Here is a 23,391-nt window from a genome sequence, read left to right on the forward strand (position 1 = left end):
AAGAAGAGTAGTTTTCGTGCTTTTACGTTCATGATACTTTTCCTTTCACTTCATTTTTCCTCTGATAATATTCTTCAAAAGCGAAATAAACTTTAAGGATAGCATAATACGAAACAACATTCAAATCGAATTACGAAAAGTCCGGTTTACCGACTTACCTATAACGAACTGTTCCCTGATAAAAGAAATTTGCAATTGATAAGCCGTGTATTTTTTGCTTATCTGTTTATCTTATCGAAGATTTTCTTTACGGTTTCCTTTGAGCATGAACCACTGTTCTTTACCATCTACTACGTATATATACATATGTACGTAACTACGTATAGTACGTACACCATGCTTTTATCCCTCAGCATCTAGTTTCAATTTACTGCTTCCGCAGACTCGACGATTTTTCTTGCTTTTTTTTTCCTTCCTTCCCGCGTAACAAGAAAAGCATTTCCTTGAGAATTCGAATCGAGTCGCGCCAAGAGAAATGACTCCCACGACGCACGCCGAAGGGATTCTCTCGTTCTCAAGGATGGAAAGGAATTAGTTACTCGATCGAATTTCAAATTCTATCCTGTTTTCTCTTTTTTTTTTCCTATATATTCCGACTTCCTCGTTAAGCCGATTCGTGGTATATTGAGAAACAAGACGAACGTTAAGTGTGTTTACGGAATAAATAAAAGAAAGTTGTCATTGTCAATAAGAAATATAAGGACATCGATATATAGAGAAAAATAAGTAAGATATATCAGAGATATATCTATTGATCTAAGATATAACATTAGATTCGTCTTTTCCAATCGTTTTAACTTCGAAAAAGGAATTTATTCGACGATGTCGAATAAAAAAAAAAAGAAAAAAGAAAAGAAAGAAAGAAAAACAAAATGAGAGAAAAAGCGTCGTTCAACGAGACAATGACGTCTCGATCGAGGCGTCCGTTTCAAGGAATGTCGCTTAATATCGTCGCCAACGTTCAGGGTGAATGACGAAGGAGGACATCGATAACAACGCCGGAAACGGCGCGTTCGTCCGAGCGTTAATTCTTGAATTAAAGCACGGAGATACGAGAGGACAAACGGAATTAATTCCAACGTCTATGTCCACGTCGACGACATTTTCGTCGTCCTCGAAGTTAATTTAATTACGTCGTCGCAGTTACCACGACTGGTAGAGAAGTACGGGGGTACGCCACAGGAAACTCGCAGTGTGCGACGCGCTTGATTTCGGTCTGAAATTATTTCGAGTACGTCACTCTACTTCTGGACATAATACGCAGGAAAACGTGTTGTGTGACACCCACGAGTAACGTGTATCTCCCTCTTCCTCTTTTTCTTTCTCTTTCTCTCTCTATCTCTATCTCTATCTCTATCTCTATGTATCTCTATCTCTCTCTCTCCCTTTTTCTTTCCATTTCGTTCTACTTTTCTCTATAACACCATAATCGAGCTTTCCTTCGATGTTTCCACGAGACTTCTTCCACTTTCATTGTTTTTTCTCTTTCTTTCTTCTTCAACTTTTTCCTCACTTTGTTTAAACAGATCGTTATGTGCTTCTAGAGCTTCGTAAAATATTGCCGCTTCGACCATATTCGTTTCAAGCTCGATAGCATACGTTGTTAGAAATTCTATTCGCGAGTTCGGCACGTTGCCAAGTTCAAAGGCTCTTGACCCTTCCAATCCGCCTTACAGAGACTGGATCTGAAAATGGAAGATAGATCGAGAGAGATGGGTAAGGCAAAACGAGAAGAGCCACTAACCTAGGAGGGAATAGTAAACCTCGATTCGAAGAGATTTCGAATGCCTAACGATTCAATCCTACTAACGCTAAGATGCATTCCATCTGAAAATTCTTTATTCTCGTATTGCTCGAAAATATCGAATAATTCACAATATATTTGATAAGTTGAAGATTGAAAGTATTATTGCTCTGTTTAACGATCGATTAGAAAATATCATAAATATAAGTATATTTTTTATTTTATAGTGGTCAAAAGTACAATCGGCCAAGTTCTCAATCCTGGAACATCAAATGGATCCTAGTAGCAATTTCAGCAGCTATCGTAGCACCCTAAAGGCAGCAATGTGGCGTAGCGCCGGCGCTACGGACGAACGTCAACGAATCGTTGTTCCCTTCTTTAGCCTGCTAGTCAAGGATCTATACTTTCTCAACGAGGGCTGCAGCAACAAGTGAGTAGAACTTACATGCAACATATTCATATATACACACATAGATATATGTATATATATACATGCATGTATATACGATATATACATATACATATGTATCATACACACACATTATATATGTTCATTGGAATTTCGAGCGAAGGGCTGAAAATTTAATTAATAGAGCGTGACATAGGTAGGGAAACCGCGTGGTCAATCTGTCATTCTATGTTGTCGCTAATTTACTAGTAATTGTTCTACGTAGTTATATACGTTATTATAACTAGGAGCATTCTCGACACTAGTGGACGAGGAAGTGGACGAGTCTCTGACGTTTAATTGATGCCAACGAAACAGAGAGAGAGAGAGAGAGAGAGAGAGAGAGAGAGCGTATGTGTAGTCAGCATTAACGTGACACAAAATAAAGCACGTAATACTCATACCATGTTTTTTATGCAACTTTTCATGCTTTCCAACGGTAAATATATTTCACCGTTGGCTAATTCTTGAACATTTTTAATTACATAAAAATTTTTACAAATATTAACTTATCGTACGGATATACCTTATGCGTATTTTTGTTTTATAAATATATGTAAATATGTATAACGAAAACAAATATTCTTATGGAGTATAAACAAGTATAAAAAAAGGTATCGATAAGCTGATTTATCTCTTACTCTGACAACGAATGTAAATTCTAGCCAGATATTATATATTATACATCTATATATATCTAATCACAAATTCTCGATTACTTCCGAAGAGAAGTTTTCCTTGTCGATCTTCACGAATTCCTTCTCATACGGCATTTCTCGTGCCAGGATTATTAATCTCGGAGAAAGCGATATGTCGACGTATCGAGTCGACGTCTCTCGCAGAACTCATCCTTTTCGAGAATCTTATTTATTACATCTACGAACGTGACATTACGTCCTCGTGTACGTGTAAACTTATTAAACTTATAATGGTAAAAGTTGTGTCCTGGAAAGTCAGGCAAAAGGAAAGGGAAAAAATCAAAGAAATATGAAAGGCGTCGAGCAAAAAGAAAAACTCGAGGATACCATCTTCTCTCTCTCTCTCTCTCTCTCTCTCTCTCTCTCTCTCTCTCTCTCTCTCTGTCTTCTTTTTCTCTTACACTCTCGAAAATATCCGAGAAACGTCGAGCGATTATGTTCATGTAAAAAGTTTTAAGCGTACGATCGTTGCTCAAGTAAAACCATAAAGAACCCTTTTGAAAACAAATTAAGAACATTCCTCTTGTTAATTTCGTTTCAGACTACCAAACGGGCACATCAATTTTGAGAAATTTTGGCAGCTAGCAAAACAGGTAACGGAATTCATCGCTTGGAAACAAGTAGCCTGTCCGTTTGAAAAGAATCCACGAGTTATAGCCTTTTTACAAGCGAGTCCTGTATTAACCGAAAATGGTAAGGACAAATAATTTGAGAGATGATCGTCTTACGTTTGTAACGATTACAGTCAAATTTATGAGATCTATAACATTAAATTCTTTCTCTCTCTTTCTCTTTATAGCACTCGCTCTAGCATCGTTCGAGTGTGAACCACCCGATAACAATCCTGAGAAGGAACGTTACAAAGCTTTAAAGTAAGTACAACTTAGGAGATCGTTGCTTTTTAGCAATTTGTAATCGTATTTCAATAGTATTTAACAATTAAAAATATCCTTTCGGAAATGACCATCTAAAAATATGATTATATTATTAAAAGCATCAACAGCGATATATGTTCGCAGGTCTGAAATGAACACTCAGTGAAAACAAGATTCGCTGCAACATGTCGAACAGGAACGCTACTGATAAAGAATAGTATAAATATATATGTATATATATGTATATATATGTACTATTATATATATTATATATATATACATATACAAATTCATTTATAAATATTAATATATTCGTAACGATATCCAGTTAATCTCCTGCGAAAGGAGACTGTGTTCTCGGTATAAGGAGTAAAAAGGAGAAAAGAAGGAAGAAGGAAAGAAAGCGGAAAGGCAGAAAAGAGAAAAGAGAAAAATGAGAAGTTAAACGACGGATTTAAAGTATTAAACGGAATAAGCTACATCAGATGTAGACTCGTCGTTCCGTGATTGCGCTCGCGATTAAAAATTGCGCTATAGTGAGATCTCGCGTTGTTAAAAATCGATTAAGCATCTGCTTGACCCGTATAGTCATCGGCAATGTTAAAATGAAGCTTGCCCGACCTCGATGCGATACGAATGAAAATGTAATCCTTCGGGTAATATTTCTGACGGCCGTGGTAGGCCATCGACAAGAGCATACGTATGAACGTATCGAGCAGTTCGCGATTAAAAAGCAAGGAAAAATAAGGTATGGCTCGATGAGCGAGCGATGTAGGCCAACGTTGGTCGGCAAAATCGATTCGCAAAATGATTTTTGACGATTGCAGATGACGATGCGGCTCGCGAGATCGAATCAGCAGGCTGTTCTTTGAAATCGGATTTCGAGACTGGTCTGGTCTTTAATTTAAAGAGAGAGAGAAGAAGAGAGGGAGAGAAAAGATAACAGAAAAAAATGAAAAAAAAAAAAACAGAGAAAAAAGAAGAAAAGAGATTTCCCTTCTGTTCTTGAACGAAGGACGATCGGCTTCGAGCGAAACGAATCGATACTCGGATAAGTATTTATGTAATGTATATGTACGAACGGAATATTCGCTCGGACAATATCGCGCGTGAACAGTAAGTATAGTTCCTAAGTCCGAGGCACGTACCGGCTGTATCTCGAAAGTTCTTCGAATATCCTTTCCGTTTTTCAATCGTTATAGGAAAGAGAATGATGAAAGATCGATGTGTCGTAATGAGAAGTATAATCGGAGCATTCTCGAGAGACGATCCGTGACATAGCCGATCCTTTTGTATATAGCCCTTTTGATATAACGCTAAACGGACTCCTAAGTGTCAGAAGTAGGTTCGTTCCTGTAGTCTCTAAGTTCGAATATAGTATCATAGATATCCGATAAGAAAAAAGCCACTATGATCATCGTGCCCGTACTTAAAGTTATATAAGAGAAGAGAAGAAAATGGGGGAAAAGAAAAAAGAAAAAAAAAGAGAGACGATGCGAAGGTCGAAAGAACTCGTACGTGGTAGGATTAATGTATTTGCCTATCGTGCAAATTACTATTGGCATGATCGACGTTCAATAAACGAATCGTTTGATATCGTTCTTCGACGCGTTTAGCATCCTGCAAAATTTATTTAAAAGTACATTTTTATGTGTAACGTATCGATCGGAAAAGGTGAAAAGGGGTTTTTAATGATACGAAAGTTCGATGAAACGTTCGATCAAGTCGACGATATCGACTTTTACGATCTCGAAATGGAAAAAGAAAGACAGATCACGATTCTGCTAATATCCGGCTTTGTTTTCCTTCTTTGCCTGCATGAACTCGAGAGCACGAAAGAAAAACCTTCTTAAAATATTTAGGGACCAAGAGTTCGCTTCTCCTGGGTACATAGCGCAATCTGAGTAAAAAGAAAAGAAAAGAAAAAGAAAAAGAAAATGATAAGAAAAAAGTAAACAAAGAAAAAGAGAACAAATATTGTGAAAACGATGGAAGGAAAGTAAAGGAAAAAATATTCAAACGAAGTCACGACGATAGCAACTTTTTAACTGCCAACACGAAATTGTCGAATTAAGAACAAATATTAAAAGGATGAAGATCTCGAAAAGCTCATTACGATTAATAGACGAGCATGAATCGAGAGTTTACACAAAGATCGCGTAACAAAGAAAGTATAAATTAATCGATCGTATCGCCAAAATCCGTGAGTCATCGAACGCTATGGACACTTGCCATTTTTAAATTACTCGATAAATTATTATACATTTTATTTTATTTTCGTCCAACGTATATAAGTATTTACTACGATTCACGAGTTGTTTCCATTACGTTCCTAACAAAATATTAATAAAAAAATATGATCTTCATCCTACAAAATAGAAACGCATGAAAGTACATTACTACGAGATATAGCGATCTTTGTAATAAAAAGTAATTAAAAAGATAAAAAAAGAAGAAGAAAGAGGCAAAAGAAGAAGAAGAGGAAATAAATAACCGTACATCGAGAAAAGCGAAATTCTTGAGAAAAAATTTATAAAGATACATCGTTATAGTATGATATCGTATAAAATAATGGAAACGATAAATATATTATGACATTCGTCATAACATAAATGACAGTAAATATACGTTTATATACGTACGAGTTCTGTACGATAAGCAGTAACGATAACGAATTTTTCGAGGTAGACATCGTTTTTCGTTATTCGTCTCGTTGGATATCATCAATTTTATCATCGTCGTCTCGAAAATAATGCACTTTAACACGAATTGTGGAACGTAGATCCAACAAGAAAAAAACAAACGAACAAACTGTTTTCTTTACTTCTTGATAAACTTTCGTACGATCTTTCAAAGAATCTCTACATCCTATCCGGCAAAACAAAGTGTCCGAATGCTCGATGATGACTCAAGGAGTTTTTTTCTCATGTAGATAGGATATAACAATCATCGACAATTATACACATGCACATTTATCGTAAGTACATAAATATACAAGTACCACCGTACCATTTAAGCCGCTTAATCGTCGCATTGTCAATATTCATATCTTTTCACCGTGATCATTTGATCATCCTCGCTCAATCCGTGTTCAAAAATCCATCCCGCCCTTCTAATATCAAATAATGATGATTTAAAAAAAAAAATCGATGAGTTTCCATCCGTCTCAACTAATTTCTTACGAGCAGCACCGATCACTTCAATTTTTTATATAGCGTACTACACATTTTTCTACAAATCCGATATAACGCGACGATAATCGCGATTAACTTTCGATCGGCTAGATTCTAATGACGACAATTACGACGATAAAAATTATGGAAGCGAGTCGATCGATTCGCGATTGATATACGAAAAAGCATCACCCAAAATTCCTTTCCGAAAGTGCTGCTCCGTTGTCCCTTTCTATTGAGGTACACTACGAAGATTATGGTTACACAATCTGTAAATAGAAGGAATGGCGTGTATATATACATACAATTATATAATATATGCGTATCTATTATGCGTTGATTTAGATTTTAAGTATTAGACCGTAATCGAATTTAATGAAATCGACCAGGGCTGCCGTTAACGATGATAATATTTCTTTTGTGAAATTTTTCTTCCTCGATCGTCTTTCTTCTTTCTTTTTTCGATCATCGTGACAATTATCTGTTCGACTTTTGTTCTCTTCATCAATCACGGACAGAATATATATATTTCAATTTTCTTCATAATTGTGCAGAACGATTAATTTTTTTTTTTTATCTTTCCAATCCGACAGCCCTGAGGTCGACGAAAGAGAAGAAGCCAGAGAAAAAATACGACTAGAAATGTTGAAATATGTCGAGAAACGTCGTGATGACAAATATTCGACGACGAGAATCGCCGATCGATCGATCTGAGATCACCTAACGCTATATTATAGCAAAAAACTAGATTCATCCTCGAAATCAATTTATAGAGAAAAATCTTGCTTATCGTCTAGTCACTAGATAGTTAGTCGAGCCCGAGCTTTCTTCGCCGCGAAAGGAGCGACCAACTTTATTTACTTTTCTTTTTTTTATATAATAAGTACCTTTGTCTACTACATATATATATATATATATATATATATATATATATATACATACGTGTGTGTGTAGTCACGCTTTTATATCATTACATCTTGCGATGTGTTTTATACAAATTTATATACATATTATACGTCTTCGTATTGATTTCCAACGATATTTCACAGAATTTTTCTTTCAATGGTATCTCATTGAATTTCGTAAATTATATAACGTTTCAAACGTCATTTCATTTATCTATTAAGTAAGCACATGAATATTTAAATCCTTCAAGAGATGCTCCTTTGGCGAGCTTAATCGAGTCGGGAACATTATGCCTAAATTAAGCGTATTCGAGAGTGAGAGTTAACGTTAATTTCCGCGCTAAACATATTTTCAATGAACATTCCCTTTATGTAAGAAACTTTATAGACGCAGAACGCGACGCTCGAAAGTATAATGCGTCAATACTTCGCCAAGTTTGCTTGTAAATGACTTTAACTTTTCATTCCTTTCTTCTATTTTTTGTTTTCTTTTTTTTTTCTTTGTTTTCTATATTTTCGCGCGATAATCTCTTTGCATATATGATTAACGTGATCGTAAATAGGCCAAGAGAAATAAAGAATGAGTGTGTGCGCGTGTATATGTATGTAAAAGAGAGAGAGAAAGAGGGAGAGCGAGAGGCAGAGAGAGAGAGAGAGAGAAAGAGAGAGAGAGAGAGAGAGAGAGAGAGAGAGAGAGAAAAGAAAGAGAAAAACTCGACCCCATAATTCACATAACTTTTCACGCGAATCTTCATTGAATCGTTTCAGCGCATACAAAATTTCTATCGTGATTGAATCATTCGTTGAAATTATTATTCTTGGTCGCAAAAAATGATCGAGATAATCGATAATGTAACGCGTTGAAAAATTGTTTTTTGTATTATCGTGAAAACCAAACGTATTAAAATGTTAAATAACAATATTATCCCACCACGGAACGCATTTTTTCCAGAATATTGAGATCCAATGATTTCATCGATTCAAGCGAGCCATCCAAATGGATCGAGAATCGATGATCTATTTTGCGTTATCGCAACAAAGTAGTCTAAATACTTGGTACATCGTTTCATTCGTAATCAGTTTCGTTTCATTGTACAAATGCGAGTTCTCCCCTTTTTTACTTTCGACGATGTCAAAAGAGATGCGTTGGGACTATTTGTACATACATAGGCTCAATCATGTAACAGCGATGAAACAGCAATTAAAATTATTGTAGAAACGATGATGTCTTACGAAATAAATTGCAAATCGATAAAGAAGTTAAATTGTAGTGCTTCTTTCCTCTCCTTTAGGATAGAAAAATGAACGTAAGATATTTATCAACGAGAACTTGCCTCGTTCGTCGAACTAATTAATTTTGATATGAGTTTATCTTCCTGACAGAGATTCCATGATTTTTTGATCGATCCAACGTCGATAATGCGCCACTCGGACATAAACACCTGGTTTATTAGCTTCCCCACAATGTTGTCCCCAACTCGTGATTCCATACAATGTAAATGCACCTATACAAAAGTACGTATATAAAGTCCAAAATTACACGTTAAAAAATAATGTTTTGAAAAAGAGTCCTACCATTATGATAACACGCCAATGGACCACCAGAATCACCATCGCAAGTATCGACACCTTCGTCTAAGTATCCAGCACATACCATCCCATCGCTGATCTTGCCATGACCATAAACATATTCAGCACGACATATCGATTGGTCTAGTAACGGTATCCAGCCATATCTGAGATCTCTCGATGGTGCTAACAGTAAAGCAAGGGAATATAGATATCATTATGATCAAAGGAAAGCTAACAGATTCGCAGTAATGATTTACTTGTTTTTCCAGTTTCAATACTACCAAATCCACTGATAGTGCAGTTCAGCCCCGCAGGATATTCCGTATTTTCTGGTGGCAAGCAAATCGGCATGATATCCTTGCCTAAGGGTATACCTCGTCCTTTGAGCAAAACTAAAGCAATATCGTTATTCATTTTATGACCTTTACGAAAATCTTCATGGATGTAATAATCTTCGATATTTGCTTCCTTCTCTGTTCCTTCTTGTTCCTATATACATATATATAAAAATTACGAAGATAATTATTATAGAATTATTAAATAATATTTATAATTAATACTGAAAAAGAGAGAGAGAGAAAGAGAGAGAAATTTAATTTTGAAAGTGTCCCTTACTTCGGTATTGTAATCTCCAGCACGAACAAAGTAGGTTCCTTTATTATAGCCTTCTAAACAATGTGCAGCTGTGAGAACGTGCAAAGGCGATAAAACAACCGCTCCGCACCAATGATTGGATCGACTATGTCCTCGAACTCGTATACTGGCCTATCGATTTATATTGTATTAACAAATTTGTTCAACTTTTCGATAGTATGATTCAATTAACTATTTTTTTATTATATTTACTTTTCCTTAATTAATAAATAATTTCGCTTACCTGCCACGGATATGTGCCTTTTGGGGCAATCGAACCATGCACCACTTTAGCAAATATCAGATCCTCGTCATCGTTGAAATCTTCCGAACGTTTCCCACAATTCGCTGGCAGTACATCATTAATTTTTGGTTCTGGTAAATCGGTCATCGTTTCCGAGAAAAACTGAACGATAAGCAGGTAAATCAAGGCCAAGGAATGAAGTAATTATTCTTCGTGTACATTACATACTTCAATATTTATTTTCATTGACAATCGTGTCATTGTTAAGCAATTACAAAGTATTTATGCCTATTTGCCGTTATTGTACAAATAAGTTAAGTTTCTAAATGCTAATGATAGATAATAATAAAGACGAATTATAAGATTATTAATAAAATTAGATCTTTGGTTACGTTTGCTTTGCAAGACTAGAAATCACAGATTCGTAGAGACAAATCATTGTGTTTCGACTAAATACAAATTAAGATCTAGTCCGGGAGAAATTATTTCGAGTTACCTCGGAGTCATTGTTCACGGCTCCAGGTGAACAGATTACACCTGCATCCTCATTATGATCGCAATTGTTTCGTCCCCAATGATCGTGATTGCAATATTTCAATTGCGTCTCGTTTCCATGACAAAAAACCTAATTTTAATAAAAACGATGATATAGAATAAAGAACAAAATAAGTATGAATATAAATTTACAAAAAACATACCTCATCGAGCCAAATAGGTCCCTGTCCAGGACCAAAGAAACTGTCTTTTTTTGCTTTTGCAATACCACCATATCCTAAAGATCTACAAATTACTCTGGCTGTAGCAGTAGAGAAATCATCGTCACAAACCGTTCCCCATATACCGTGATGACGAATTTCTACTCTGCCTTCCATTGGACTGCTACCATTTACCAAACGAATTTCGAATGGAGCCTTATTTAATAAAGAAATCAAAATAAATTATTTTCGATTTTTGAAACGATTACTTGTTTAAATGAGACGACTGAAATTCCATCAATAAGAAGTTAAGCACATCTCTTACGTTGCAATGTTCGTCACTTTCGTCGGAATGATCCGAACAGTCGAAAACTTCGTCGCAAATAAACGCTATAGGTATACATTCCGGACTGTTCTCGCACTTCCAATGACCTTCCTGACAACTATCAACTGCTGTTTTGCAAACTACTCCTACAGCTTCCTCCGGTTGACAATTATGAACGCCCCAACTGCAGAATAACAAGAAATACAGTTTAATTACATTTACATATTATATTACCTCCTTTATTTAATGGAATATCAACATACCCTTCGAAATCACATTCACGCAACGATGTTTCGTTGCCACGACATTTCAATTGATCCACCATAAATCGATTCGGTGGATCTAAATTACCGTAAAATCCTCCAGGTTTAATTTCCAAAGCTCCGAGCGGGAAACCAAGTTCTTTACAAATAACTCCAGCGTTAATCATACCAAAACCATCGTCACAAACTTGACCCCATACGCCCAGAACTATTAAAAATAATTAACGAGATATCAAATAGCCGAACGATTTCATGAAGGTATACCAACCGAAAAATTAATTTTGCATATTTACTTTTAACTTCGATTCTACCCTCATCAAAATTATCCGAGCCAGCAAGCCGAATAGCATAATCGAGATTTTCCACGGTACAGATATTTTCATCGGTACGATCGTTGCAATCATTTTTTCCATTACACACCAACGTCTGATTGATACATTTGCGATTTCCACAGATGAACATATTGTCACATTTAATGCTTCTTTCTTTCATTTCATAATAATCGAATTCCTTCGTAGGCTTTAAAGCTCCTGTCAAACCCACATTACTATCACTTAACAAACAAATGTTCCCACTAGCCCTAAAAATGTACGAATGTAAGAAATAGCAATTGAAATTTTTCTAACAAATATAAGAGTAAATAGAAAAGCATACTTATGAGCGAATGATCGACAAGTAAAATCAGCTTCTTTACATCTTAGAGCACAAGTTTTTAAAGGTGTATTCAACCATTTCTCGACATCGTATCCCTCAAGCCTGTGCTTTGCAAATTTCTGATAAAGATCCAAATGATCCATACATGCTCGTTCATCTGCACCGTTCGTACAATCCTACAAAAATCAATAAAGTCAATTCAAGTTTCTATCTTCATCAATATATAAAAATTAAAAAAATCATTTTCATACTTCTTCACCATCGCAAACCCACGGTGCTGGAATACATTCTCCGGGTAAACATTCGAAGTGTTTAGGTTTACATTGACCACTTAAAAGTAATTTTTTCGAGCCTGAAACAGAACCTCATTATTTTTTTCCATAGTACATTTACAAAATTAAAATAACAAAAAAAAATAAATTACCAATTTTTCCACAAGATGGAATATCGCAATATTCTTGTTCTCCATAAGAACCTGTAAAACACCATGGTCTGGACTCTTTGTCCGGATTTGGATTTCTACAGTAATTGTGAGTTCGCAATTTTTCTTTGATTTCACGATTAACTACCTATTTCATAAAAATATTCGACGATTAAAATATCGCAATTTATTAAAAATTACGTGATAAAAGATTGGATACATACATTTACATTGAGATAATGAAGAACTCTCTTATCAGCCCAAGGAAGGCACTCTTTACCTGAAGTAGATACATTTGCAATTCCAAAGTATTGATTGCCCTTACCATAAACACAGCCTACAAAAAAATTCTTGTAATAAATACTTTATATTTGATCATTATGAATTTTCAGATTAAATATTATAGATGATTATACATACCAATGTCATCGTATGGTCTTTTGCAAATATAGGAATGTCCCTTCATAGAAGTAGCACAATCTTCAATATCCCAAAAGAAGTAATCCGCGACGCAAATCGAATCAGGATGATTGTGACAAGGAAATTTTCGTTTCATAATTATACAAGCTGGACGTGAACCTACCCAAGGTGGCAATTTCTTATCTTCCATCCAACCTGGCCACCATTTTGTGAATCTATAAATAATATCCTTGTTACAAAGAAAAGCAAAAACAAAGAGATAAATGGTCGAACTTACTTAAATTTTGCGCGACTTGAATCTTCCCAAAGCCACAAAGTCCTATTGAATGTGGTAAAACCAACTCCGGAAGTCATGATCGATCCGATTATTGGATGCAATTGTAACAACCATTCCGACACAAAGTTGTTTTCTGCTTGACTCGTAATATCAATAAGCCGACTATTCCTTTTGGAACAGTATTGAAGTGCTTCTGCATGATTTAAACTAGTATCAGAATCGGCCAAGTGATAACATTGACCTTCGTGTGGAATTTCATCTTTACGACAATGTGCTATTCGATTTGGTAAACATCTGACACCTATTGCATCTCTTTCTACGCGACACTCTTGTCCATGAGTAAATCTACAATAATCATTTGCTTTTTAAAAATTCATATAGATAGAAGACTCGTACAATTTCATTTACAAGATAGAAATATCCTAATAAACGTACTTGCAAGATTGAAATCTGTTTTCACTTCCAGAACAAGTTACAGAATTCGCTGCAATCCAAGTTGGCATTCCGTTACGTTTATTTCTTCCTTGCCAAGCCATTTCGGCGCCTCTATAAATTACAAAGAAATATTGTTTCAAGGGATATTCAACACTGACTTTGTAATCTTAACGCGACTCCTATCTTCATTATATTAAATCAAGGACATTAACAAAATTACATACCTAGTGTATCCTAATTGTCTGCAAACTACATGAGCTTCTTTAAGCATCCAACTATTTCTAGAATCGCAAACTATTCCCCAACCTGGTTGAGCTCCTTGAACTTCAACGTAGCCATCTGCTGGACTAGAACCACCTCTTAGTCGTATAATCTGTTATATAATGTAAAATTAATATTATTAATTGAGTGAGAAAATTAAACTTAATATGTTTCAATAACAATTTATCTTAGGAAGATATTGACCTGTCCTGAAATCGGCGTAGGTGGTTCAGTCTTTTTTAAATGCGATAGTGGCTGAACTGGTGGGATGTAGTATACAGGAAACGGAGGTTCTTCTGTAAATATAAAAAATACGAATACAAATTTAAAACATTATTAACGCGTTATTCTTAAAATCGTTATTTTACAGAATGCTTAAAGAATCTGAACTTGCACCCTAGATCAATCGCTTTAATATCATGCGCCAAAAGCGTAAACATGCACGAAAAAGCTTACATACTATAATTGACAAAATTCTTACCCATTTATCCATAATAAAATTAGGATTAAATCGAAGCAACTCACCATCATGATAAGGTGCTACTTCTATATTAAAAATATCCACCTCTGTGTTCTTTTTATTGATTTTCATGATAACAGAGGAATCATTCTTGTTCGCGGTTTTAGTCTTATTTTCGAAAACCAATACTGGCTTCCAAGTTTCTTTATTTTCTAGAATATCTACGTCATATGGATCTACATCAGCTTCGTAAACAACCTCGTTGGGTATCGGTGTTGAATCTTCATTTTCAAATGTTAATTTCGTATCGGTAAACTGTGGTTCACCAGTATCATATTCGACCGGTATACTAGGATCGGTAGTACTGCTTTGATTTTCTGGAATATTTTGCGAAAGAGGAACGCTTTTCTTCTTGGAAGGTTTTGAATAAACATCCGGCATCTTTTCCGTTATACCATTCTCGGAAATTAATGGATAGGCGTCGAATTGTTTAATTGAATGATTAGTTGCACGATGAGGATCGAGCTGCGGTATTGTAATTGATCGATTGATGGTACTATCAATAGCTTGATTAAAAACCGGATGAAAATCTTTCCCAGTAGAATGATGACTAGCCGCGCCTCTTAAATCTGTCGATCTTGACTGATTGAAAGAATGGTTAATAAAATCATCGTCGGATGGTTGCGGAATATTTACAGGATTCGGAGTAAACCGTACAGGATAATGATTACTCGGAACGATAGGACTCTTAGAAGCCTCTTGATTATGTAATGGCGTACGTGTGTAAATGCTGCCATAAGTTCGATTAAAAGAGAAAGGTGTTTGTTGATTGTTATGATTATAAGTTTGAGTCCTCGAGTGTCCTTGATTGATCTCCAACTCTTTTGTGATAACGTGGCCTTTTGTACCATTATAATTAACGTATATTCCGTATGGATAGAATTGTTTTTTAGAAATTTCTGTTGAATTTCTATCTCCTAAAAAAACAAGACTCGTTTAAACGTTTATATTAAATGCATAACGTATTTCATATTTAGAATTTTTCTGTAGATACGTATATAGTTATAAAACAAGGATCTTTCATTCGATATAAGCATACCTGTCGGTACTTGTCCTTTCGCTTGTAGATATACATTGGTTTTAGTTAACCATTTATCCATTTTTGAATCGGCTTCCTTGTCATTCGTAGTTTGTTGCTGGATATTAGTTCTCGCAAGCCATTCGCGTAATTTTTCTTCTTCATCGATCGTATCTATATATCAATATGGTTTTTAACGATTATAACGATTCGAAAAAACAATGACGTATAATATTTTATATAGATAATATAACAGAACTTGTATATCATAAATAATAAAGTTAGTTTTATAGCTCGCAAATCATGTTAAAATTTGACGTAATCAAATACCCTTATTTTTTAGTTACCGATTATCGCTTACCATTTTCTTTATATTTTCTTGATTCTTCATCCTTAGAGAACAAACCTTCTTCATTCGTATGCTGATATCCTTTTAGATAAAAAATTTCCCAATACGGATTTATGTAACTATTATTTGGGAATCGACCATTAACAATACTAACCCACTTATTTTGAGAGCAACCCAAATGATTCAACATGCTATCAAAATAAATTGAACAACTCTCATCATGCCATGCAAATCGTTTTAAAGCCATGCAAATATTTGCATTCTTGTTTACATGCCGACCTATTCAAATAATCAAATAAAGAACCGCAAAGACAAGACAAGAATTCATTTAAAACATAATACAAAATCACCTTGGTTCCATGGCCGGGTCGGTGGTTGATTAGGAATTTGTGATTGATTTGATTGATTATTCGACGTACTGGGAACGTAAACATATGGTCGATTTTCGGGTGAAGTTGATCGATTCCATGTAATATTATTTTGATTCGGTTTTTGGAAATATATTCCACTTCGTATATCAAAAGTTCTATTCGTTCTATTTCGAGATTTCATCTCATCGGGTAATTCGTAACTATTTTCAACATATATGTTTCTTTTCGAAGTCGTAGGTTCATTTGTTTCTCTATTAAGAAGTTCAGGATCGATTCTACTGTGCGTTTGAACTGTGCTATTGAATCTGTTTCTAATTGGTCCATAAGGTGTGTAACGCCGAATCAATGTATCTTCAACCGTTGTTAATTCAACTCCTGACTGATTATTGATTTGACTGAACGTATTTTTTGTTTGCTGCTTGTCAAATTCATCAGGATTGTATCCATGACTCAAAGGATTTCGATACCAAGTTCCTTCAGTGCTATGTAAAGTTGAAGAACCTTGCTGATGTTCATTAGGTCCAGATATTCTTCTATTAGCACCTTCGTATTGGGAATTGTTGACATTATTATGATGATGATAATGATGATGATAATGATAATGTATACGTTGATCACAAGGATCTTGATGATGTGCCATTTGATTCGTAGTATTACAATCCTCTTTAGTCGTAGATTGTCCTGGTCCTGAAAAATGATCGTGATAATGATTCGGAGGATTATCGATTTGAATATCGCGGTCATTGGTAGATCCCGTGAAATTATGTTGATTTTGTCGATTATAATCTGGTTTCTGAATCATCGGTCTCCAAGTCGGCCTCCACGTCACCCTTGGCAATTCAGTCGTTGTTACAGGCTGAACTTCGGTATTCCAAGAACCTTGACCATGATGATCATAACGATTATAAGTGTGATTGTATCGAGGATGTTTGTTCCAAGACCCTGGATCTCCTCGACCATGTTGCGGCCAAGGTCTGTTCGTTGTCGTAACTTGCTTTAAAGTTTCCTCTGTCAAATCAATAATAGCAATAACATTTTAAATTTGTTCAAAGCATACTATCTTAATTTAAACCTTAAAAAAAATTTGATTGATTATTACCCTCTTTACAAGCTGGTACTTTGTAAGGCCAATCGCACACCGATATAAGTGGATTAAAAGCTGTTCCTGGTCCACAATCCATCACATACGTAAAACCATTCGCACACTGCAAAAATTTTTTACAAGTTTCTGGATGAGGCAATAAACCTGTGAAATCCGCAGGACACTCGATCTTTTTTGCGGATGATTGCATATTATATTTCGATCGATCAACAAAAATATTAGTACGGCCGTGATGAGAATCATAATTATAAAAACTTGGATCCGGTGATACTGCAGGATTCTTTGTTGTATCCTCTTTTGACTTTAACGCATCTATTAATTGAAATAAAATATTGATCTATATCTCTAATATCATGCAAAAAATATTTCATCATACTAACCTTCGCAGCCTTTCACATTGTAAGGCCAATCGCAAACGCTGATGGTAGGATTGAAAACCGTACCAGGACCACAATCTTTTTCGAATGTTATTCCATTGGCACATTGCAAAAATTTAGCACAATTCGTAGGATGTGCAATTAGACCTGTCACGTGAGATGGACATTTTGGTTTCTATTAACAAAAATATCAAAGAAAAAATAAATAAATATATACATTTTTCGTTATATTTAACAAACTAATAAAAATTTTTTAAGATGAATACATATACGTACTTGTAATTTCCCTCGTTCCGCATCGGTCTTCAAAGAATATGCGTTTGAGTAACGTGTAAGATCAGAGATTTCTATGCCGTAACATTTAACTTTATGCGGAAAATCACATTCCAATGTCTCAGGATTAAATAAAGTACCAGGAGCACATGGTTGAACGAACGCTCTGCCTTTCCAACAGTTAACAAAGAATTTACAATCGGGAGGATAAACAAATTGGCCAGTAGATTCTAAATTTGGACATTGTACACCCAATTGAGGATCGTAATGCGCTACTTTCAATATGGGTTGAGACAAGAATAAGATTCTCTCCTTTCTCGGTTTCTAAAAAACAATGCAAATATTCGATTGATATGCGTATATTTATATAATATTGACTCGAATAAAGAACGCAATATAAATGAAAGATAAACTCTCTTAATCGTACTATCAAATCGCTTATGTATTAAAGCAAATTAAATAGACTATTATATAGCGGTATTATCAAGAGTCTCACTGTTAAATAAAAGAAATTGTAACGTTACCGTGCTCTCACTTCCGACTCCTTCATATAACAGAGTTTGATCGTTATCTACAGATAACTTGTGCTTTGATTCCTTTGGTGAAGTTTCAGGATTGTTGTGATCTTGATAAACGTTGTTATTTTTAGAAGTAGAACTATCTTCGTATTGATCTTCTGGAGAAGGCTTCCAATCATCAATTTGATCAAATTGATTTCGATCATGATGCTGTTCGAATTGATCATTCGTTATCTCTGAGCGTTGCTCTATCTCGCTTCCAGAAGCTTTATGCCATGGCGTCCAAGATTTTCTCTCTGAATTGACAATGACAGGCTTTCTTGTTTGACTCTCTTCTACGTCAATCCACCATTTAGCAGATCGAGCTAAATCATCGGGTGGCTGTAGATTTTCTTCGTTGAGATACCAGGGCAACGATGATTCACGACGATTAGGCGCTTTCGTTGTTTTTTCTTTCGGATCGTATATCTACGGGTCGATATTTAATATAATTGTGTAAAATTCGATAGCGAACGTCATTAAAAATGTATTAATCACGTAGTAGATACTTTTACTAATCTTCTACTCTTATAATTAAAGCAATCGACTCTTTCAAAACAGTTGTTCAAACATCGAAATATCTTTTTTTATTTATACTAGAAATTTTATCTCAGTAAATTGTTCATTCGACGGATATTCCAATCGTTAGAATAAATGATATGAAAAAATTAAAACATAGTAACTATCCACGAATTAATATTAAATATATCATTTTAGTGTATAAATAATTTTCGAATTATAAAATATGTGTACTTAAATATATCTCCAAAAACAGAACGATGAAGTAATGGGTTTCCAAAAAATATAATATTTCGGATTGAATAACATAGAAGTGACATTGAAAATGAATTTCTTTCACGTACTGCGGAAGTGAAGGTTCCAAGATGCACCAGACAGAATATAACGTAAAAATGATCGATCCAGGACGTCATTCTTAACACAGTTGAGGAACACGTAGCATCGTACTTTACTGATCACGCACTCACCATAAAATCGGTCGGTATTGAATTCAATTTCAATGAAGCTTGCACAGACACTGTTTTCTTCTGAAAGATAAACTCGAAGAGACGAGAGAGAGAGAGAGAAAGAGAAAATAGAGATGTTGAAGAGGGAAAAGAGGGAGGAAAAAGAAACAAAAATATAATGTGCATAACTTCTTAGAAGAAAAGGGTTATCGATTTAGAGGGCAGATCAAGGGTCGCGCGATCGTCATCGTAAAGGAACGGAAAGCGAAGATTGCATTGAAGAGACAAGAAAAGATAAGAAATAGAGAAGAGAGAGAGAGAGAGAGGGAGAGAGGGAGAGAGAATTCTTTATTGACTACACGCAATGTCAACATATATACACAGTAATCGAGCAAATGCACACAGAACTATTTGCCAATTGATTCTACGCGTGAGTAAATTGCCTCTTATTTTACTAGTCATCGAGCTCATAAAGATTCCGACGTAAGCTCGATGTAAACGCAAGAGAAAAGGTAACAACACTGTACATTCAAAATTTGTGAGAGCTTTATTTTATCTTCTTATGTTTTTATTTATCTTAAATCGATAAGATTAAGAGAGCGAAAAGCAAGAAGCAGAATTTTAGTTTTCTTCGAAACGAAACAGTATTTATTTTTTTGCATTTACATTTAACTCTCGTGACGTACTTGATGACTGATCACGTAAAGAAGTTGTAGATGTATTATATTTTTTAATTTCTCAAGAAGATTAACGTATAGGATTACGTATATAGGAAAAAAATTTTTCTTTTAAACATCGTATTTTTCGGTTTCTATTGGAATTTCCCAACGTTTCATTCCATCTATTTGAAATGTTATTAACGCTAATAATAGAATGCTTATAGCGTTAAGAATACATTGATTTACAGTGATAATAAGCGTTTAATACATCAATATACAGACAATGAATCAATTTCAAAAAGATGCCGTATCAATAATATACGGAATATTCTTCTATTCTATAATAGTACGCTCTCATTTATTTTATCTTCCAAATAATTTATTTGCTTCTTTTTAATAACATATTTACATATGCAACGTGCGTTTCTTTTCTAAAAAAAAAAAATCATTATCCTCGATTATTACAACCTTCCCGATTTTGCAAAGGATAATCGCACGTTCCAATCGCAGGATTAAATTCGGTGCCAGCACCGCAACTCAATACAAAACAACCACTGGCATCGCATTGTTGATATTTAGTACAATCACCAGGATACGGCATAACTTGAGCCTAAAAAAACATAATTTATTCTTTTTTATTCAAACGTAAAATTTAAATATCATCGTTCGATATATTATTTTAAAAAATATATATTTTTTCGTACATTTTGATAATTGATTTCTTCATTAAATGTATAAAAAATAAAAGGACTTTAGAAAAATCACTTACCATTGAATACTCAAATAGATATAAACTCATACAAAGGAGCGCTAACAATAAAGCAGCGTTAAACTTCATCTTGATTCGTCCTTTGACTCACAATCGTGATTAAGCCTTCTCTGATCAAGGAATGGTCTTTATATAGAGACACGGAAAATAAGGAAAATAATTTATCATTATTAGAATTCACTATCATGTAAATTATTTCTTTTTTTTCCGCGTTATCGATCCTGTTTTAATTGCGATTGGCTTACGTTATGAATAAGCTTTACGATCGACTTTATAGGTCGCACTTAAGATCAAAGGTGTAGTAAATACTTATATTTTTAAAATAATGAATATACTTGCCTTGAATATAATATAAATTAGAAAGATCGAACGAATGATAAAGTAACAGTATATGAGTAAAAATCATTTCATGTATATTTTTTATTCAATATTTGTGTTAAATTAATATATATTTAATACTATTTTCACAACTTTCTGTATATCTATTTTATGTATCAATCATTTTAACTTTCTCATCAATTGTGCTTCAAAATTTATTCTACTCTTTATCTTCTCATATAAATAACTATATGGATGTGATAATTCTGATTCAGTTTCTGGAATTCTTGTTAATCTACGAAATTTTGGTGATATCAACAAAAGTTTTTGACACAGACTAAAAGCACTGCTTGTCATCCAATATAAGCTCAGAGACTGAAATAAATTAATATTTTTAAATATGAATGAATTACCAATTAATTACAAAATATGATTCTAATAAAATCATTTTTTTTATAACTTACAGAAGGTATATATGGTGCTAGAGGTATTATTGCAAGTGCTACTAATCTAAAAAAAATAAAGAAACCTTTTTGCAGTCGTGTAGGTTCCTTTAATCTCATCATGACTGCAATCTATAAGCAACAATTGTAATGAAATTGAGATTTTAAATAAATATATTAATAAATAAAATTATTAATAGTATATCAATATCTTACCTCTATATTAGCTAAATTTATTAGACCAATCAATATAGGTAATATAAAAAAATGATCTATTTCTGCCAAATTTAATATCCAACCAAAACCACCCGTTGTGAGTTCATTATAAATTTCATAAGCATCTATTTCAATAAATAAGAATTTAATAGAAATACTTAATAATGTTAAATTATAAAAAATATTATTCTCTCTTACAAATATTAGGTTCAGGAAACATATAACATAAGTTTCTGAGTGAAAACGTTAATAGTATCAATATTGGAACTTCTATATATAAGAGAAATATGTTTTTCATTGGATGACAATTATCTCTAACAATCAAGTCCTTCCATGCTTTTCTTACCTACAATAAATAGTTATATCATCTTACTAAATATAAAGAATTGTACATTTATGCAATAATAAAACATATTAACAATAAAATTACATACCGAACGATTATACATACGCCTTGTATACTCTTCTGACCATTCATATTTAAACATGTCCTCTTTAGATTTCCTTCTCAAATTTGTAGTAATACCTACCATCTCATGTTTTAAATTTTCTAGCTTAGCATTTATATTTTGCTAAAAATAATGATATAAATATATTAGTATGATTGTATTAATATCATGTTATATCAGCAGTACTTTGATATAACTTTATTTAATTACAAATAACAATGTAACTTTAAATGAGTCTTGAATAACACTTAGTTTGAACACTTTTTAAAAAGTATATAACACAAAATGTATATAATTAAATACCTGATATACTGATAATGGTAAACTAATGGTTAATCGTAGTAAACTAGTCGCCAATACTATAGTTGCCCACCATGGTAAACCTGTGTAAGTATGTAACCATACTAAAGAATCTTGAGTAAATTCCACAGGTGTACTTCCAGATATAACATATATTAAATTAACATAATTCGTATACAAACTATCAGTCGCTCGTTCGAAAAAACTTGATATTTGTCTTACATTGGAACAATTTCGTGTAGTAAAATCACTTTTGACAAAAAGTGGATTTGTCCCAAAATATGATGATCGTTTATTTATGACTTTACATAGAGATGTATGCGTGGAAATAAATTTACATTTTTTTTTATATATACTATTTTGTTTAGTTCTATTAATTGTCAATATATGATTAGTTTGATTAGAACGTCCTTTTGATATTGCATTATTAACAATATCAGGAGAATGAATCAATTGTGTCTTGAAATGGTTATTGATATTAACTAATGAATTTTTAAAAGAGGAATATGAACTTATATAAATGATTTTATTATTGATTTTACGAAATATACAAATACTACTATGTAAGTTTGTAATATGCGTTACACAATAGCGAAAACTTATCATTCTTCTGGAAATATTAATATTTTTTAAATGCACACTTTTGCACTCACGTAAAGTTT

The 23,391-nt window shown here is 33.8% G+C and overlaps 4 protein-coding genes and 1 long non-coding RNA gene across 9 annotated transcripts in view; 2 read left to right on the forward strand and 3 right to left on the reverse strand.

Moving 5' to 3' along the window:
- The window catches only part of LOC127071418 (uncharacterized), a 318,282-nt gene extending 309,747 nt beyond the window's left edge, over window positions 1-8,535 (forward strand). Inside the window, exons 11-14 of the mRNA XM_051010676.1 lie at window positions 1,972-2,174; window positions 3,432-3,583; window positions 3,690-3,762; window positions 3,910-8,535. Coding sequence (XP_050866633.1) covers window positions 1,972-2,174; window positions 3,432-3,583; window positions 3,690-3,762; window positions 3,910-3,931 — 450 coding nt within the window. The 3' untranslated portion in view covers window positions 3,932-8,535. The remainder of the gene's footprint in view (window positions 1-1,971; window positions 2,175-3,431; window positions 3,584-3,689; window positions 3,763-3,909) is intronic.
- LOC127071398 (uncharacterized) lies at window positions 6,281-19,680 on the reverse strand. Of its 4 annotated transcripts, XM_051010652.1 has the most exons (29): window positions 19,474-19,680; window positions 18,578-19,039; window positions 18,057-18,377; window positions 17,784-17,955; window positions 17,401-17,715; window positions 16,281-17,309; window positions 15,943-16,011; window positions 15,603-15,755; window positions 14,569-15,480; window positions 14,248-14,339; window positions 14,007-14,155; window positions 13,783-13,893; window positions 13,348-13,692; window positions 13,071-13,285; window positions 12,875-12,987; window positions 12,654-12,798; window positions 12,481-12,581; window positions 12,230-12,405; window positions 11,869-12,155; window positions 11,576-11,783; window positions 11,313-11,496; window positions 10,991-11,203; window positions 10,789-10,917; window positions 10,293-10,454; window positions 10,031-10,180; window positions 9,673-9,904; window positions 9,419-9,598; window positions 9,178-9,348; window positions 6,281-7,207 (listed from the first exon to the last, which is right to left on the reverse strand). In XM_051010652.1, the coding sequence occupies exons 1-28, from the start codon at window positions 19,540-19,542 to the stop codon at window positions 9,212-9,214; spliced, it is 6,831 nt and encodes a 2,276-aa protein (XP_050866609.1). In that variant the 5' UTR covers window positions 19,543-19,680; the 3' UTR covers window positions 6,281-7,207; window positions 9,178-9,211. The 4 variants fall into 4 exon arrangements, with proteins under 4 accessions (XP_050866609.1, XP_050866608.1, XP_050866610.1 ...); XM_051010651.1 differs by lacking the exon at window positions 6,281-7,207 and having other exon boundaries at window positions 8,569-9,348; XM_051010653.1 differs by lacking the exons at window positions 6,281-7,207; window positions 15,943-16,011 and having other exon boundaries at window positions 8,569-9,348.
- Window positions 19,681-19,864: 184 nt separating this feature from the next.
- On the forward strand, window positions 19,865-21,954 carry LOC127071587 (uncharacterized). The gene is made up of 2 exons (XR_007785144.1): window positions 19,865-20,005; window positions 21,788-21,954. It is a non-coding gene; the product is annotated as an uncharacterized LOC127071587 (long non-coding RNA).
- Window positions 20,669-21,148, reverse strand: LOC127071567 (probable chitinase 10). Its single transcript, XM_051010994.1, has 2 exons — window positions 21,004-21,148; window positions 20,669-20,844 (listed from the first exon to the last, which is right to left on the reverse strand). The coding sequence occupies exons 1-2, from the start codon at window positions 21,070-21,072 to the stop codon at window positions 20,683-20,685; spliced, it is 231 nt and encodes a 76-aa protein (XP_050866951.1). The 5' UTR covers window positions 21,073-21,148; the 3' UTR covers window positions 20,669-20,682.
- LOC127071531 (cytochrome c oxidase assembly protein COX18, mitochondrial) lies at window positions 21,406-23,348 on the reverse strand. Of its 2 annotated transcripts, XM_051010902.1 has the most exons (7): window positions 22,952-23,084; window positions 22,733-22,865; window positions 22,415-22,552; window positions 22,179-22,326; window positions 21,981-22,105; window positions 21,786-21,896; window positions 21,406-21,696 (listed from the first exon to the last, which is right to left on the reverse strand). In XM_051010902.1, exons 3-7 carry the CDS (start codon window positions 22,511-22,513, stop codon window positions 21,502-21,504), a joined length of 678 nt encoding a protein of 225 aa, XP_050866859.1. In that variant the 5' UTR covers window positions 22,514-22,552; window positions 22,733-22,865; window positions 22,952-23,084; the 3' UTR covers window positions 21,406-21,501. The 2 variants fall into 2 exon arrangements, with proteins under 2 accessions (XP_050866859.1, XP_050866850.1); XM_051010893.1 differs by having other exon boundaries at window positions 22,733-23,348.
- Window positions 23,349-23,391: the final 43 nt, after the last annotated feature.

The sequence above is a fragment of the Vespula vulgaris genome, chromosome 1 (genome assembly GCF_905475345.1).
Source record: "Vespula vulgaris chromosome 1, iyVesVulg1.1, whole genome shotgun sequence".
NCBI classification, from domain to species: domain Eukaryota; kingdom Metazoa; phylum Arthropoda; class Insecta; order Hymenoptera; family Vespidae; genus Vespula; species Vespula vulgaris.